We start from the raw sequence: 19,526 nt of genomic DNA on the forward strand, positions 1-19,526 counted from the left end.
CCTATTCACAATAGTATACAAAGTGGAGAACAAAGCCAGGCATGGTGGTGCACGCCTTTAATCCCAGCACTTGGGAGGCAGAGGCAGGCGGATTTCTGAGTGCGAGGACAGCCAGGGCTATACAGAGAAACCCTGTCTCGAAAAAAAAAAAAAAAAAAAAAAAAAAAACAAAAAAGTGGAGAACACTGGAAATGAAGGCTCTCAGTGATGAGGAGGGAGTCAAAGCTTAATAAAAAATCATACATAGTCATTGGTGAGGGTGGTCTCCCCAGTTATATTACCAAAGTACTGAGATTAGAGGGGTTTTTTTTTCTTATAATGTGCACATGATTGTCTAATTATTATACTTCATTGATGAGAATATTGTTCTAGTCTTTCGAGAAATATTTTGGATAGAGTGGGGAACATTTCTAGCCAATTTTTAAAAAGACAAAATAACAGTATTGCTAGATGTGGTATGTGCCTAGAATCTAGTACTGAAGAGGCTGAGAAAGAAATAGACAAGTTTGAGGCCAACCTAGGCATCATTACAAGACCCTGTCTCACCGAAAAGGGGTGTGTGTGTGTGTGTGTTAATATTGATTATATATTTATTATACAGGAAATAGAATAACTTTAAGAAACAAGGTTTGTATATTTAAAAACCATTAGGAATAAGCTAGGGGGAGAACATTGTAGCTCAGTAGTAAAAGTACTTTCCTAAAATATACAAGGACCAAAAAAATGTATAATGATAGTCTAATGGAGAAAAGATTCTTTTTAATTCAATGAAGAAAGATAAGAATTGTTCAAAGGTAGTAGGCATTTGCTACTAGAAAGGTGGAGTAGGAATCAACGCCTTAAAGTTAATTGTGCATACTTCTTCCTTAAGAGTTTAAGTGTAATTTAGGGGGCAGGGGGTGGCTCAGTGAGTAAAAGCACTTGCTACTCAAGCCTGAGGATTTCAGATTCCAGAACCATATAAGTGTCACCAATCCCAGCACTGCTGTGGCTAGATGAGATTGTGGAGACAATTGAATAGGCCAGAGGAACACAGGACAACTAACCTGGTGTATGATGTTCAGTAGAGGCTCTACTCCAGCAAGGAGTCCACCAACTCTGGCCTCCACACTTTAGGTAATACAAACATGGCTACGCACATGCACACATTTTTTTTTCTTAAGTGTAAATTAGGGAAGGAATATAGCTAAGTGGTAGAGTGCTTACACAGCATGTGTGGTTGTCCCTCAGTTCAATCCTCAAACAAGATAGTATTGGTGCTTTACACATACAGTCCCAAAACTTGGGAGTCTGGCAGGAGAATCACCAACAGTGAGTACTGTTACAGCCTAGACTACATTCTAGGCCACAGTGAGAGACCCGTCTCAGACACAAAACATAAACATATTAACTTACAGACGGGTCTGGGTAATATCTTGAGACTTCAAAAAAAAAAAAAGTGGGGGCCTGCTGCCATGCCTGAGAACCTGGGCTCAACCCTTGAGACCCACATGGTAAAGGAGAAAATCAACTCACCAAGTTGTTCTTAGACTTCCATATGCATGGCATGTATTCATGTGCACACACACACGCACACACAATATAAAATATTTTTAAAAACTAAATAATTAAATGTAAAACCTAAAGGTTAAAACTAAAGGCCATTGGGTGTTATTTTCATAGTTCAGGGATAGATAGAATTACAAGGTCTTTAGTTAGATTCATTCTGCTAATTAAAGCCATTAAAACAAGACAATTAAAAAAAACAATTTTAGATTTAATTTTTGTATGTGAGTGTTTTGCCTATACATATGTATGGGTGCCACATGTTTGGTTGGTACCATGGAGTTAAGAAGAGGGCATTGCATTTCCTGAAACTGGAGTTACAGATGGTTCTGAGCTGCCATGTGGGTGCTAGCAATTGAACCTGGTTTTTCTATAAGAGTAGACAGTGTTCTTAATCACTGCCATCTTTCCAGCCCTGTTAAATACATTTTAAAAACTAACTAGTCAACAGTGGTGGCACAGGTCTTTAATTCTAGCACTTGGGAGGCAGCAGCCAACCTGGTCTACAAAGTGAGTTCTGGGACAGCCAAGGCTACACAGAGAAACTCTCTTAGAAAAGCCACTTTAAGAAAGGGAAAGACTAGGGCTAGATAGATGGCTCAGTGGTTAAGAGCATTGACGATTCCAGAGGTCCTGAGTTCTATTCCCTGTAACCACAGGTTCCTTACAACCATCTGTAATGGCATCTGATGCCCTCTTCTGGTGTGTCTGCAGACTGTGATATTATACTCATATACATAAAATAAACAAATCTTTTTTTAAAAGAAACGGAAAAGGTCAATTTATAACTCTAAAAATCAGCATACTGATACAGTATAAGCTAGACATTGCAAATCATTCACACATGTAAATACAGAGGTAGTAAGCATATTTAAGTGTGTGGATATAGTGCATGAAGATCAGAGGAAGTGATCGGGTATTTGGTTCTTCATGCTGTTGTTTTGAAACATTGTCTCACTGAACCTCTATTAGGCTGGCAGCCAGCAAGCTCCCACCCAGCACAGGAGCCACGGGCTAAAGTGCAGCCAGAGCTGGCCTTTCATGAGTGATTCAAACTCACATTCTCAAGCTTGTTCAACTCCCACCTTAAAAGTCATTCTTTAAAAAAAGAGAGAGAGACCGGAAGTCCTGTAGTTGTCCTAACAAACAACAAATAAGTAGAGAACAGTTTTTTGTCGTAGTAGACTCAACAGTAGCAATACAGGAAAATACTTAATAATTCAACATAGGTTAAACTTGGGCAGTATTAATGTCACATCCCCATTTTTAAAAGGTATTAAGAAATCAGGTATGCTAACACATGCCTGTGACAGGAGAAGGATGCTAGTTTGAAGCCAGCCTGGATTACATGGCCACTTCAAGGACAGATCCTATTTCAAAAACATGCTACCACCAAAGAAAGAAACCTACAAAATGTTATTCACTAACAGAAATTTCTGGGAAATCATTTCAATTTGTGTATAATGGGTAGCATGGGTTTAAATGTATGAGTGTTTGCATAATCTTGAGACATATTGAGGTGGGGTTTTAAAAAATGAATGTGTATGTTAATACATATTTGTCAACTATACCAAAAAGAAAACAAATAGCAAAGGCTACCAACTGACCTTTAGGCAGTCTCTGGGTTTGTTGAGTATAGCATTATTTTTTGTTGTTTGTTTGTTTGTTTGATTGTTTGTTTGTTTGTTTCGAGACAGGGTTCCTCTGTATAGCCCTGGCTGTCCTGGAACTCACTTTGTAGACAAGGCTGGCCTCGAACTCAGAAATCCGCCTGCCTCTGCCTCCCAAGTGCTGGGATTAAAGGCATGCGCCACCATTGCCCGGCTGAGTATAGCATCTTAAGTGTTCATTGAATATCATCAAATATAGATCACATTCATTTGTGTAGTAATTCCTCCTAGTTTTCCTACAGTAATACACAAAATGTATTTAAGCAGTTACATTGTTGAACCCTCAGAACAGAGTTCTTAAAGATTGGGTTTGAAGTCTTTAGAAATGCTTAAAAATTGTTTTACAGGTTAGTCTTGAATTACATGTTTGTTCGTGTGTTTTATACCTAGGCACGTTTAAAAGGATAAAACAACACATGCTATAAAGAACAAGAGGAAAAGTATTCTTTCAATGTAGGGAAATGAAAAATCCTAAGAAACAAGAAAAAAAAAATTCTATTTAAACATATCAGTGCCTCACACTTTATATTGGCTACTTTCCTAATCCCCAGTAGGTTTGCACTTGTAGTTTCATCACCAGAGAAATCTTCCTAAGCACATCCCTGATCATGATCCACATTTTGCCTTGAAGGCCTGGCATGATTGCCATTGTTTCCACCAAGCCATGGTGCTACAATTTAGCCTGCTTTTATTAAGACTGTTTGCTGAAGACTGGAGATGAACAACCTATTGATAAAAATGCCAGTCTAAGGTATAAAATGCCTCAGATTTGATCTCCAGCACCATATGAGGCAGGTAACCATGGAGTGGGTGCTACCATGTTTAGTCTCTCTATATGCATCAGAATCTTCGTCTTTGGTCCAGGATGATGTTAATAACAGAAATGCTGGATTTGTAAATACCTTATTTTCATATCAAACACACCATACAGTGCCTGGTAAACATCACCTAAACAGTGGTGTTCTTTTACTTGTTTTCTTTTCTAAGAATTGGAATTCCTAGTGTTGTTCAGACCCAAGCTATCCTTCAGCTCTTGGACTTGAGCAGTCCTTTTACTTCAGCCACCCTAGTAGCTGAGACTATAGTCTTTGGACACTGTGTCTCACTTTACCTACTTTGAAGTGTATTTATATGTTTATCATCATTCCTGAGGGGCCACACTATGCATGCAGATTTCAGTCAGTTCTCTTCCACCTTCATGTGGGCTCCAGGTTTGGATAGCAAGCCCCTTGTCAAATAATCTCGAAAGCCTCTTCTTTGTAACTACTGGAGCTACTTAACTTACTTACTTATTTTTAGGCAGGGTCTCACTATGTATCCCAACCTGGCCTAGAATTTGCTGTGTAGACTAGGCTGGCCTAGAATTTGAGATAATCCTGTCTCTACCTCAGAAGTGGTAGGGTTATAGTCAAGCTTAACCATACCAATAAGAAACTTATATTAAACATTATTTTGCATGTTTTCTCTAAGCTCTTTGAAAATAGAATGTGCAGTGACCCTTACATACATAACTTTGCCATGTAGTGCATATAGTGCATACTAAGCAAATGAATGATCTTTAACTGTTTACTCACTTTTACTTAAAAGTATGTTTTTCCTCTGAGGTGTGTTTTGTCCTGAAGATCCTCTTAAAAACAAGAAATGATAGTACATAAAATATGGTCAGTAAAATACTTAATATTGTAACCTGCTTTTTTAAATGGACCTAAGAATACAGTTAGCCTAATCAGAAGGAGTCTTGTTCTGTTTTTGTTTTAATAGAAACCGTTTTCTTTTCTAGACCCTAGTGTCTGTTCAGTACTTGGACACTAGGAGCTATATGAGGATACAAGATCATGTGTATCTCCTACTCATGAGTGTTTGATAGAAGAGCTGCTAAAAAAGTACATCAATAAACATGAAAGGCAGTATAAGTATGACAGCCTAGCAAGTGATAAAGAAGTGAAGTAGAGAATGGGTTTAACAACATACATAACACAAGTTTAAGATTCTCTAAAACTCAGTGGAAGGAAACCTATATTTCACTCCAGAAGAAAAAGTAATGCCCTTGTCATTGACCATTAAAATTGTCTATATTCATGTAGAGTTTCTCTGGGACATGAAATGCTTCATAAGTTGTATTCATGGGAGTGATTAGAAGTTTGTTTAGGCAGCCAGGCAGTAGTGGCAAATGCCTTTGATCCCAGGCAAAGGCAGGTGGATCTCTGTGAGTTAGAGGCCAGTCTGATCTAAAAGCAAGTTACGAGAGAGCCAGGGCTACACAGCAAAACCCTGTCTCAAAACCCCCACGTCTCCCAAAAAAATTATGTTTACACTTTTGGCCTAATTAGCAGAGGGAATTTAATGGGGTGAGGCTTAAATCTGTGGCAAATTAGAGGTTAGTGCCTTTGCTACCTAGCCTTCAGGAAGTTATGATTCTGCTCTCATCAAAGCTTTGTGTTTCACAGACTTACTGAGCCCATTAAAGAAATGGAAGTCTCGATATCTGATGGAGCAGAATATCACCAAGTTGCTTCAGCCTCTGTCTCCAGTTACACCACCCCCACCCAGCTCAGGCTCAAAGAGTCCCCAGCTGACCACACCTGGCCAGACTCACCCAGGAGAAGAGGAGTGTCGAAATGGATACAGCCTCATGTTCTCACCAATCACATCTCTTACTACTGCTAGTCGTTCCAACACTCCTCTGCAGTTTGAGGTGATTGGGGTTTTGTTGTTGGGACTGATATGAAAATCACTGTTTATACCTCTTCATTTCAAATATAATATAATTTCAGGTGTTTTTAACTGTCTTCCTTCATATCTATGAGAATCGTTAACCTAGGGTAACTGTGGCTGGTAGAGCTGTAGCCTCTTATCTTGGCAGCCCCTGTTCTGCCAGAATAGTAACAGGATTGCCGTGATCCCTTCAGCTTTCTTTTCACAATCATATTTGAGTGAGTAAGCATACAAGATCTTTATCTTTATTATCTGTGTTGGTCAAAAGAGGTGTTTGGGTGACTGTGCTACCTGTTAGTTTCTCGAGCCTGGGAGCTCAGACTACACAGTGAGCTCACTGTGTGTCTAAACCTGCCTGTAACTGTAAAGTGGCTTTCCCAGGTTCTTTGGTAGCTCTCCTGTGGCCTCAGGGAAATAGAGACTTAGAAACATTGGGGTTTCTAAGTATGGTGGTGGTGCTGTTGCTGTTTGTTTGTTTTCCTACTTCAGGTGATTTTATTCCCCTCCCTGTTACTGTATATTAGGACTGAGTGAGTAGACTAGAGGTTAGTAGCACACATTAATTGTTGGATTACATTAGAAATATATGTTTTAGCTGTTTCTAAAATTGTTATACTCAGTCACTTTGATATTGAAGTTGGAGTGGCAGGTATGAATATATAATCCATGTGTTTTAAAAACTCGTTTGCATGTTGCTTTATTTAAATGGATGTTTGTCGGGGGAAGAGGACTTGATCTGCCCACTAAACCTCTGACTTTCACTTTTCTGGATGTTGTGTTGATGAAGTTGAATATCTAACAGATCACACTTCTCTGAAGACTTTCATGATTGTAAGGATTAACAATACCTGGGTTCTAAAGGCACTAGCAACTGAAAGTACGTGAGTGTGCTGCTCTACTTCTAACTTGGTCCAGTACTAACTTACTGTAGAGCAAACCTTGGAGTGGAAAAAGACATCATCCTGGTTACATTTTTTTTTTTCTAGGTAAATTATCATATTGCTGTGTCCTTCTTTTTAATTGGTTATTAAAGAAGAATTTACATTTAATAGTTAAGCTTTTGTTAGCAATTAGGATTTCATGGTAAGGTATCCAAAGGAGAAGTTGTCCCTGTAGTGCAATCAGTTATCAAAATAGAGTTGCACCTTTTCATGGCAAGTTTCATTGTTAATTTGAAATTACAGAAATTGGAAGTCTTCCAAAATAATTTTATATATTTCCTACCATTGCTGCATTTTAATAACTATATAACAGCATGTAAATGAAAGGTATTTTAAGATAGAGAACATAGATTTTAGTGAATCTCAGTCTAAGAATAATAATGTTCAAACACCAGGAAGCAGGCTAGCTCGGCAGTAAAGGCCCTTCTGCAAGCCTGACTTCCTGAGTTCAGTCCCTGCAACCCACGTGGTAGGAAGCCAACTTCACAAGTGACTTCCCCACATAGACATAAATGTAATTTTTAAACATTGAAACAAGGGACTGCAGATAGCTTAGCAGTCAGGAGCTTGTACTACTCTTGAAGAGGACCAGAGTCCTATAGCCAGCGCCCAAGCTGGGAGTGTCACAGCTATTTATAACTCTACTTCTAAAGAGGTGAAGCTCCCTATTGTCTCTTCCTCAGACACCTGCACACATGTGCACAGACACATTTATGCATAATTTTTTAAAGTAAGTTGAAGTATTTTAGGAACTAGAAAATGGCTCAGCCATTAAGAACTCTTGGTGCTCTTGCCAAGGACTGGGCTTTGATTCCTAGCACCCAGATGGTGGCTCATAACCCTCTAACCCCAGTTCCAGGGATCTGATACCCTCTTCTAGCTTCCATAGGTACTAGACACATGGTGCGCAGACACTTATATGCAGGTATAATACCCATACATATATATGCATACATAAAATAAAAATAGAAAAATAAAATAATTTTCTAGAGATTATCAGGAAGGAAAGAAATACGTTAAGTAGCGAATGCAATGTCACCATTCTCATAAAAACAGCTTTGCCATCCTACCAGTCTTACTATCATTCTGATAGCAAGGCTCTTTCCTGTTTTTGAGTACAGAAAGGTTGGTTTGCAAGCTTTTTTCATCAAAAACTACAGCAGGGGGTTGGGTGCTTTGGGCATACATCTATTATTTGAAGACACCAAAAGTTTGAGCCCACTCTGAGCTACATTAGCAAGACCCTTGTCTTTTAAAAGGAAAGAATATATTGAAAGATGATGTAATACAAAATTTACTTCCATATCCTTTAAACATAAAATTATTATTTGAAAGAAGGAAATGTTGAAGTAAACTTGTCTGTTAAAAGTTAAAAAAATAAAGTACAGGCTAGAGTGATGACTGCCGTTAAGAGCACTGACCATTCTTCCAGAGAACTCAATTTTTAATTCTTATAACACCCACATGGTCCTCACGGCTATCTGTTACTCTAGTCTCTGCCCTCTTCTGACATTTCCTGGCATTGTGTACATGTGGTACACAGGCACACAGGAAGGCAAACCACTTATACACCGAAAGTAAAAATAGTATTTTTAAAAAACTTTGAAAAATAAAGTAACAGTGAAATATCAATAAGTGTCAAAAGTAAAACCAGCTCCAAGTGAGGAGGAAAAATCTTGAATAAGAAACGTGTTCATACACAGTCACAGAGAATGAGGAGGGAGAGTCTAGAAGAAGGAAAACAGAGCCCTGTGCTTTATGCACCCAGCACCCTCCCCATTATAAAGCATTGCTATCCACCTTGTTTTGCTGAAACAACTCCATCCATATATATCCTATCAAAGCATAGGCCATGTCTGCTTTCTGGGCCACAGTTGTTGATAGTCTGAATATTGAGACCTTTCCCTTTTCCCCAGTGCCTGGCACACTGAGTCCTTGTCATAGCTGCTATCATCACTTTCATGTTACCCCTCACACCATCCCATCAAGAGCTCACTCTCCAGTTCCCATGTGTTAGAGAGGTATTACCTCAGCTAAATGCCCTGTCCTATGAAAGTCAGAGAAAAAGTAGACATATACATAGTATTGGGGTGGGAGGCTGTGAGGTGCTGTGTTTGTTTTGTGATCCAGTAAGTACAATGGATTTTAACTCTGTTAGATGTGTGCAGATGTGTCTGTTAGATGTATAACAGTCACTTGAGAGGAACTGGTCATCTCTCTCTACTGATAGTTCACAGGTATACCCCTGGTTAGGCCTAAAGCTAGTAAGAGAATAAAGAAAGATTATAATCAGAGGAAGTATGAGGTGAAGAAACAGAGTTCCTCTAGGAAGAATAAGGAGTAGGGTGTGCCCCACCATAAGCACACTGTAAGCCCTCTAAAATGATTCACCTAGTTCTTTCCTGAGTTCTAATTGAGGTGTTCATTTACAGCATGAAACATTATAAGTCCTTTCTAAGACACCAGGAAGCATTTAGCTAAACTAACCACATTGTGTGAGTTCTGCAGTTAAACATTTACCATATACATTCTTAACCATCCTCACCACCAAATCCTCCCTACAAAGTGTGGCTAACAGCCATGCTTACCTTTACTTTCTGTTTTGCTTCTTGACTCTAAGAAGATAAATAAGAAGATACTTTTCCCTCCTCTAGAACATCTCTTCCCCTAAGGGTTCCCCTGCACATAGGCCTAAGTCCCTGTCATCTGAGGTAATTACCATACCATCTCAATCACATATAGGCTGAGAGTGAGTGCACAAGGGTGGGCCTGAATTGGGGGGGGAGGGGGGCTGGGCTGGAGGGTGGTCACATTCACAGCAAATAGAGTGAATCTTATATAAAAAACATACTGCACAGGACCATGGGAAAATGAGTAGCTGTGTATATATTGTGGAGTTTCTTTTGTTGTTATCATTTGGGGAAAAGAATGGCTGAAGAGTTTCATTAACGAGAATCTTCACGGGATGTAGATTCTATGTACATGAGAGCATTGTTAGAGAAAGTAATGAATAACATCCACCTGTTAACAAGGAAACTGGACTTGGTAGGCACTGTCTCAGTATCCTGTCAGCAATGTAATTGGGGTTAAACTGACAGCTCACATGGCCAGGTATTTGGGCTTTGGGTGACAGGTGAGCAGCTTCCTTTGGGGAATCCAGCTTTCTCTGGCTTTACTTCATTTCCTCTGGAGTGCCTAGTTGGGTGTAAATATGTAAGGAAGCTTAAGCCCACACTCTAGGTTACAAACCTTCTCTTGTGCAGAGGCTGGGATACAGTTTCTGTGCAGTGATTTATACCTTAGGATACCAATTTCAGTACTTTTCTTGGAAACCCTCCTACCCTAAAGATCCGAAATCATGATTTCAGTGTTAGCATTTATAATAAGCTTTAGACATGTAACTAATTATTAACCCTATAAATCTACATGTACCTTTTCAGAATTGACCGACCGGCCTTTAGTCTCACTTTCTAAAATAATTAGGGCATACTCCCTGACTAATCACCAAATTCTCAGTCAGTAGGATATTCTATAGGTCATCATGAAACTGAAAAGATTATATTCCACCAGTTTATCGTTGACTTCCTGAGTATTGTGAGTCCATTTTTTTGGGAAAGTATAGATTGCTCTGTCTTTGGTTGCTAAAGATTTAATATAGAAAGGCTTTGATGCTTGATCTGTCTAGTAGAGGAAATGTTAGTGTTAAGCGATACAGATAAGCAGTAGTAGGTGGGTTTTATCCCTGGTGTATTTCAGCCTTTGATATGCTTTCCAGCGGTAGGCTTTAACACTTCTTTGATAGATTGAACACAGAATTGAACAGACAGAATTTTGCATGAGAAACATAATCCAAGGTACAAGTAGATGAGGAATGGATTAGTTACAACCTTTAATGCTACTCTCCTAATGAGTAATTTACCATGCTTGGCTTTTCAACTACCTTCTGCTTTTCTCCACCTTCCCTTACACCTTCCATTGAAACTAATTTAATAATATATAACATCAGAAGCCAGCAACTTAAGACCTTTCTGTGGTGTGTGCTTGGGGTTCAGATACACCCCTGGCTACACTCCAGCCCAACATATGCTGTCAGATGGCGTGATGAAGGCTGAGCAGAGTAGTCATGTTTGCAGAGTTGCCTGATGCCTTTACTCCCTTTTGCCCTTTGACTTTTTCTGTTCTACCATGTCCCATATCTCTGTTGATCTTTATTTCAGCTTTGTCACCGAAAAGACCTAGATTTGACAAAAGTGGGATACCCAGACTCAAGCACTCACAGCTGCGCTGATAGGCCCTCCCTGCTCAACTGCAATCATCCTGACCTGGCTTCTCATCCCTCTGTTGTTCCCACCTCCGAGGCTGGCTTCCCAAGCAGGAGTGGAGATGGTCCTCAGACCTTGCTGAGAAACTCAGACCAGGCGTTTAGGACAGAGTTCAATTTGATGTACGCCTACTCCCCTTTGAATGCTATGCCTCGAGCAGATGGACTGTATAGAGGGTCTCCCTTGGTGGGGGACAGGAAACCTTTACATTTAGATGGAGGATATTGTTCCCCTGCAGAAGGCTTTTCCAGCAGATATGAACATGGCTTTATGAAAGACCTCTCTCGGGGATCCATGTCACCTGGTGGTGAAAGGACCTGTGAAGGAGTCCCATCTGCTCCTCAGAACCCACCGCAAAGGAAAAAGGTAAGTATTCATATTACTCTTTTAAAGACTGTTAGTCAGATAATTCAGAACTTTCTAAGCTCCAGTGCATAACACTTGTCCTACTCTTTGCTATGACCTGTAAAAATTAGTTCTTTTATTTAATTACATTTACTTCTTTGGTTTATGGCAGTGGGGGGCATGAACATGCCAAAGGCACATATATAGAAGTCAGAAGATTACTTGTGGGAATCAGTTCTTTGCTTCCACCATGTGGGTCCTGGGATTGAACTCAAGTCGTCGATCTTGGCAACCACAGCCTTTATCAATTGAGTAGACTCTATTAGTATAACTGGTAAGTGTTGTGAATAGCCGGCAGGACTGAAGTGTAGTCAGTAAAAGAGTGTAACCATGAGTAAGGCCTTCCATCTTTACCATCCCAAATATAAATAAAGCAAATATATAGCCTGGCTTAGTGGCACATGTCTATGAACCTAGCATTCTGGAGGTTGAAGTGGGATTTGAAAGCTAAAGCTATCCCAGGCCAACCCAAGCCACATAGGGGCCCATGTTTTGTTTCAAGTAACTCATTTTGTAATCACAGCAGTTATATGAGAAAATTGAAGCTAGTTAAATAACTTGTTAAACAGCAACAAATAAACAAAGGAGTAAGGGCACTGTCCTGATTCTGATTCCAGATTACACAATCTAGTTGTTAATATTATATGCTAGATTCGATTGCCTCCTAGAGTCTGCACTAATAGAGCCTCCCTAGAAAATTGCATTAGTAGATTCTGCATTACAGTGGTTGTAGTTGGTCCGAAGGAGTTGTTCACATCTTAGCAGAGGATAAGTTAAGGAATGACCAAGAAGTCTTTTATTTCGCTTATTTGAGGGGTAGAAATGGAAAGGCGACAGGTTTAGCCACATTTCAAATGATGAGTAGGAATCAGCCTGCACAGTCAGTCTGTGACACTACACTGGGATACAGGTGGGTTTTGATAGCTGGCTGCAGTTACAGTGCCAGGAAGCACTGGGAAGCAGGTGCAGAGAGCCGTGGGTAGATCAGACCTTAGAGAGCTTGTCATGACCTGGGGCTTATAAAACTCACAAAACCTAACAGTTACTTTTCCCTCCTTAAGTATTGTTTTGGGAATATTTTGGGGTTGTCATGGAGACTTGGATGAATTTATTGTTAGGGATTCACAAGGCTGAGTATACTGTGTATGACAGTTTAACAGAGAAACTAGTTATATCCTCATTGAAATACAAGCTTGTGACTTTATTTCAATTATAATAATGTTCATTATCCAAGTTTATTAACTTCTCTCCAAGATTATATGTAAAAAGGCACACACAAAATTAAGAGCCCCTTGGGTAGGAAAAGGAAACACTAGCACACAATAGGAATGGCAATGGCGCTCTTCCTTACATGAGCAGTACTGACTTTGAAGTTATATAACATGACATATCTTTGCATTTCTGGTTTCATTTGTTACATATACAGGTAGTTGAAATTAGAATTTGTTTCAGAAATATATCTAAAATATTTGGGCACCTGTGATATACCAAATTTTTGTACTAAATGTTAACAGTAAAAAGCTAAGGACTGGATGACTGGAGAGATGGCTCTGCATGAAAACGCACTTACAGCTCTGTCAGAGGACCTAACACCTACATGCAGCAGCTTACAAACACCAATTAACTCCAGCTCTAAGGCAGTCCACATCCCCTTCTTCCCTCTGAAAGCACATACATACGGGTAAATAAAATATTTTTTAGGGCTAAACACATTGCCAAGCCTGACAAATCTGAGTTTGATCCTAAAGACACACAGTAAGAAGAAAACACCACTTCCCCAGATTGTCCTTTGACCTACATAGAATAGTTAAAGTGGGGTTTTGTTTTGTTTTTTTAATTAAATTTTGATTAAAGCTAACTTTAATTTTATTAAAGCTGAAGCATATATGTGATATATACCTGTGATATCAGGACCTGGGAGACTGAGGTAGGAAGATCCTAAGTCCAGTGCCTGCCTGAGCTACAAAGATCCTGTCTCACAAAAATGAATGAGTGAATAATATAACTTACAAGATTAACCAAAAAAACAAGATTCTACAGTAGATTTAATAGGCAATAGAATACAGTAGTGAAGGATAGGAAAAGGTTTGTTAGGAAAAAATGTGTAAATAATTAGAAGGTAGTTTGAGGGTTGGGGAAAAGTTTCCAGGTTGTAGACAGGTGCTGAAGTATGTAAACAAAATAATTCCTTCTTACTTTAGTTCTTTAATACCTCTATTCCCTTATATGTAATACAGATAGTCTCAAATCCCATAGTATGTCTTCAAATTTTGAATATTGTGAAGAATTTTTATTTGTTTTTAATGGAGTAGGTGTTCCTAAGGAATGAAGAACTTTTTTCCAGCATACAAAATCATTCTATTTTTTCTGCCATACTTATAGATGCCCCCATTTTGGTATATAACTGATTGTAGGTTACCAAGGTGATAGTAATCTCACAAGTTTCTCTGAAAAAAGTAAAAGGATATAGTCTTATTTGAGCACCATTGTTTGGTAGAATATTTTTTGTCCTCACCAGTTTCTGAGTGGCTTGAGTCTGTAGCACTGCTCTGATCTCTTTTAAACCTAAAAAAGATTGTTATATAGGGACTGGGAAGGTCCCTGAGTGATTCAGAGCTTAGTTCCCAACATCCACATCAGATGGCTACAACTGCCTGTTACTCTCCCTCTCCAGTGGAGTTCCAACTCCTGCATTCAGCATATGCACAGCTTTAAAATACAGTAAAGGCTATCACGGTGGATACCTGCTTTGTTTGCTTGTCTTGCTACTGCTTTACCCAGGACTCCATCTTTTCTTTTGGTAGTAAGCCACTCACTGATGATACTGTTTCTTTTTCATATCTAGGTATCCTTGCTAGAGTACCGCAAAAGAAAACAAGAAGCTAAGGAGAATAATGGTGGAGGAAATGACTCTTCACAGAGCAAAAGCAAGTCTTCAGGAGCTGGGCTAGGCAGCAGTAACTCTGTCTCTGACCCTGGGGCCCACGGTGTGCAGGGGTCCTCAGCTGGAACCCCCTCATCCCCTCACAAAACGTTTTCCCCGTCTCATTCCTCTACATCACATTTGGAGGCGGTAAGCCCATCAGATTCCAGGGGCACTTCTTCCTCTCACTGCAGACCTCAAGAAAACATCAGCAGTAGGTGGTAAGTTTATGTTTGATTAACTTTATGATTAAAGTCAGGTAGGAAGTTACACATTCATTTCCAGTTTTACCTAAAATTTTTGGAGCACTTGTCCAAGACAGGCAGTCAATTTGCCATCTGTTTTGTTCAGCTAGTTAGTGTAAGCCATATCTTCTCCCGTGAGGTTTTGGGTGTCCATGCGCTATTTTATTTAGATGAGAGGTAAGTAAACAGTCCAGCCAAATTGCTCCCCTCCCCCTGCCCTTGTTGCATTGTGCACACGTTCATGTATGCACTCTTGGTCACTCATACATGCATATGGAGGTCAGAGAACACTTGAAGGAAATAGTTCTTCCTTACCTCTATGTTGGTTCTGTAGATGAACTCAGCTCTTCAGACTTAACCTTTACCTACTGAGCCATCTTGCTGACTTTAGGTTTCTCAAATTGAAAAGGAACTGTGTCTCATGATGCAGCAAGACAATCTGAAAAGCCAGGTTCAATTCCCAGCACCCACATGGCAGCCCACAACTGTCTGTAACTCCAATCTTTGACACCCTTATACAGACATACATGCAGGCAAAACACTGGTGCACATAAAATAAAATAAATTACCATCTCACAATTTTGGGCTAGAGAGATAGTTCATTGGTTAAGAGTACTGACTGCTCTTCCAGAGTTCCTGAGTTCAATTTCCAGCAACCACATGGTGCTCACCACCATCTGTAATGGGATCCGATGCCCTCTTCTGGTGTGTCTGAAGATAGCTACAGTGCACTCATAAATAAAATACGTATGTACGTGCATACATTCATACATACGTAGACTTGTCTAGGTTAGAAGATATAATAAAAAATAAGTAATACTAATGACAAGTTCTCAGTATTGAATGAGATAGTTTCTTTTTTTTTTTTTTCTTTTGCAGTTTTTTGACACAGGTCTCTGTAGCCTTAAACTCTTTGACCCACCTGTCTCTGCTTTCTGGGTGCTAGCGTTATAAATATGCATCACAGCTAGGGGTACAGCATTCATTCTTTTCTTTTTTTCAGAGGTGGGGTGTCTACATTTGGAGACGCAGGACCACCTTATTTTATGAGAAAGGATCTCTCACTGAACCTGGAGCTCACTGATTAATCCCAAGTCTCTGGCCAGTAAGCTCCAGGGATCCTCAAGCATGGGATCCTGAAATGAGCCTGGGAAAGAAGATACAGGTCTCAAAGTATTATATTCTTTAATATCTAAGAATCCTATAAAAACTATTTCAGGAACACAGGTTCAGAGGAGGAAATTTCACATTCAGACAGAGTTTAAAAGAAGTTAATATCTTTAATCTAGCTTTCCCAGATTGCTTTCTCACTGCCCCTACTTGTACACATTGCATGGTTTGAAGCAGAGGAAATGCCTTGTTTTCAGTAGGTCCTGGAAAAAATAATGTGAGGATGGTTTAGGAGTCTGTACTACACCATCTTTATCATGGTTATTTGTTTTAGACTCTTAGCCCTTAATTTCTGTGGCTTCTGGTACTTTTGCAGGATGGTTCCTACGTCAGTTGAACGCCTCCGAGAAGGAGGTAGCATCCCTAAGGTTCTTCGAAGCAGTGTGAGGGTTGCCCAGAAGGGAGAGCCTTCTCCAACGTGGGAGAGTAACATCACAGAGAAAGAGTCAGGTGAGCCAGGGTCTTCAGTTCACAGCAGATGTTGGGATAAAGTAAGTCAGTTTCCGACATACTTAGGTTCTGCTTTCTGCTAGCTTCCAGTTCAGTCTTACTCTTTGGGCTGCAGTATACATGAGATCTAGCATTGCTTGCTCTCTGTCTGCTCTTTTCCCAAGGGATACTTTTCTGTAACTCTCATCTCCAATGTTCCGGAGCTCCACCTTCATGAAGGATGAAGAGAAAGAAGGAGACGAGAATAAGATGAGGCATTTAAAATTTAGCGCATAATTAACCACTTACTTTGCCCTTCTGGCATGCTGCGCTCATTTTTTCAGAGAGATCAGCATGTATTGATGATTTGACTGAATGATATCTATTTCCTATGTGTTCTAAGAAGCTAAGTTGATCTTATAATGCCTTCCAGACCCTGCAGATGGAGAAGGCCCAGAGCCATTGAGCTCAGCACTCTCTAAAGGAGCAACTGTTTACAGCCCTTCCAGATATAGCTACCAGGTAAGTCAAGAGACTTCTGGGCTCTAGAGAGAGAAGTGCCTGTGGAGTTTAGATGTTGTGTTCCTAGTTGTGATATTGTCAGCTGCTAAAGTCTGCATAGTATTGCCCTATAAGTCAGTCATCTGCTTACCTCACGGATCTTAGTAAAGCAAATGCGTTCATCAGAAACCGATGTTTGACTGCTTTTGTTATCCATTAAAATGTTTTGGGGGGAGGAGCAGGCTATGAGATGGCTCAGTGGGTAAAGGTAGTTGCTCTCAAGCCTGCTGACCTGAGTTTAATCCCCAGAACCCACACAGTAGAAGAAAAGAATGGACTCCTACTGGTTATGCTATGTCCTCCACATTACTGTTATAGCACATACTTGCATGCATGCACATGCACACACAACCTTTTTAATGTGCAGAATAAAAGAATGTTATGAGCACTTCAAGTTATTGAAGGGACTAAGTTAAACTTCCTTATGCTTTTCTCCCAACTCTTAAGCTCCTGCAGTGTGACAGTCCACGGACAGAATCACAAAGCCTCCTTCAGCAGAGTTCGTCCCCCTTTAGAGGACATCCCACCCAATCTCCAGGATACAGTTATCGAACTACTGCACTGAGACCTGGAAACCCTCCCTCTCATGGCTCTTCAGAATCATCCCTCTCTTCCACATCCTACCCCAGCCCTGCCCACCCTGTGTCTACAGACTCGTTGGCCCCATTTACGGGGACTCCAGGGTATTACAGCAGCCAGCCGCATTCTGGAAACAGCACTGGCAGCAATCTTCCAAGGAGGAGCTGTTCTTCAAGTGCTGCTAGCCCTACCCCACAGGGCCCCTCAGACTCACCGACCTCAGACTCGGTTTCTCAGTCCAGCACAGGAACTCTGAGTTCCACCTCCTTTCCTCAGAACTCTAGGTCGTCATTGCCATCAGACTTACGGACTATCAGTCTGCCCAATGCTGGGCAGTCAGCTGCCTACCAGGCCTCCAGGGTATCTGCGGTCTCCAATTCACAGCACTACCCACATCGTGGTAGTGGGGGTGTACACCAGTACCGACTCCAGCCACTGCAAGGGTCAGGAGTCAAGACTCAGACAGGACTTTCCTAGGGCTTCTGGATATGGGCAAACTGAACTTAATGAGCCCATAGCTGCTTCCTTCCAGCTGCCTCTGGAATCAAGGCCGAGCATATTGCTGGGGAAGAGGGGTACAAGGTGCCAGAGGAATGGGTCTGGTCAGCAAGAAATGAGACTTGTGGTCATGACTGGCCTCCGGCCTTGGAGAAAGATGTAAATCTTGTCTGAAGCAGAGACTATAAAGAAGTTCTCCCTGCTGTTAAGGGTACATTGTTAACAAGCAAATGGTGTTCCGGTTAGTAACGGTTCTAAGTGCAATGGCTTGTGTTGAAGCCTGTGTCTCCCATCCTTGCCTGTAGCCTGTAGTCACTTGTGCAGTGAGGACATCTTTTTCAATAAAATTTTTTTTTTCTTTTCAAAAGAAAAAAGTGGGAAAGAGCCAATCTTAAAGCCCCAAGCCATCTGAGTAGTGTTAGGGTTTTATGCACTTAAGGGACAAAAAGGTAGGTATGTAAATGTCTGCTATGAGACAACCATTCCTAAAGCAGGTGCATGGTCAAGGTGTATCCACCTGGAGTGCTCCCTGCCTTTGTCTTAAAGCCACCAGGAAATGGGCAGGGAGAGGAATGTGGGTGCCTACTCTGACTGAGGCTTGCCTGGCTCTCTGAGAAGAGGAGCTCCTGGGTATTTTGGAGCAGATTTTGGGATGGGATGGGCTCTAGCTATTACCATCCATCCACTCCTCCTTCCAAGTTGTTTCACAGTTTAATGATAGCCCTGTGAAGTAAGTAGAGAAGTGAGGCAGGCCAGTGTAGGAAACATCCAGTGGTCGGGTAATCTTGGAATTTTAATTTTCCTATTCCCAGTTAATCAGGAGTTGCTGTCCTAAGAGCAGGACAGCCTCCGTGACTGAAAAGCATGCACTCATGACTGCAGGGTAAGAATGGGACAGATAGGGTTGCAGAGTGGCACCGACAGGGCTGTGATTGTGTGTGGGGCCTGCCCCACGTTTCTATGGGGAATGCTTATATGACAGTGAGCAGGTGAGAGTTAACAAGTCACCCATACCCCTAACACTGTTCTGTAGGAGAGACAAAGAGCAGACTGGCTTCTCCCCATCAGTGCATTGTGCCTGTTGTACACCCCTGGAGGAGCCCTGAAGCCAGCCCAGGTGGGGTACACAATCTTTTTAAATTCCATATGGTTGCCAGCTTATTTCTTTCACTTGTTTACTGTAATACCTGGCGTGTTTTTATTTATCTAATTTTGTATTCAGCTATAACCATGGTAGGGTAGTGAGTGTATGACAGTGTGATCCCTGGTGCTGCAGTGGACCGTACTTCTTTTGGACAAGATATACTGTGAGTCTCCCTCCTTACCTCTAATTGTTTTCTTTCCCATTCCCTGACTCTTTCATCTCCTCCTTTTCTACCCTGACCTACAACTATCATATGCACAGTCTTCTCTCTTTGTGTGTGACTGTTACAAAATTTCACTTTTCAAAATTGAAATCAGGTGTTTGCTCAAATGAGGGGAGAATTTTTTTTTTTTTTTTTTTTTTTTTTTTTTTTTTTTTT

The 19,526-nt window shown here is 40.7% G+C and overlaps 1 protein-coding gene across 8 annotated transcripts in view; it reads left to right on the plus strand.

The window, feature by feature from the left end:
- The window catches only part of Setd5 (SET domain containing 5), a 75,706-nt gene extending 57,353 nt beyond the window's left edge, over positions 1-18,353 (plus strand). For all 8 annotated transcript variants that reach the window (XM_029535057.1, XM_029535061.1, XM_029535062.1 and 5 more), the window contains 6 exons: positions 5,663-5,910; positions 11,089-11,559; positions 14,444-14,742; positions 16,253-16,386; positions 16,799-16,887; positions 17,374-18,353. In XM_029535057.1, coding sequence (XP_029390917.1) covers positions 5,663-5,910; positions 11,089-11,559; positions 14,444-14,742; positions 16,253-16,386; positions 16,799-16,887; positions 17,374-17,982 — 1,850 coding nt within the window. In that variant the 3' untranslated portion in view covers positions 17,983-18,353. The remainder of the gene's footprint in view (positions 1-5,662; positions 5,911-11,088; positions 11,560-14,443; positions 14,743-16,252; positions 16,387-16,798; positions 16,888-17,373) is intronic.
- The last annotated feature ends 1,173 nt before the right edge of the window (positions 18,354-19,526 follow it).

Source organism: Mus pahari, chromosome 2, assembly GCF_900095145.1.
Source record: "Mus pahari chromosome 2, PAHARI_EIJ_v1.1, whole genome shotgun sequence".
NCBI lineage: Eukaryota > Metazoa > Chordata > Mammalia > Rodentia > Muridae > Mus > Mus pahari.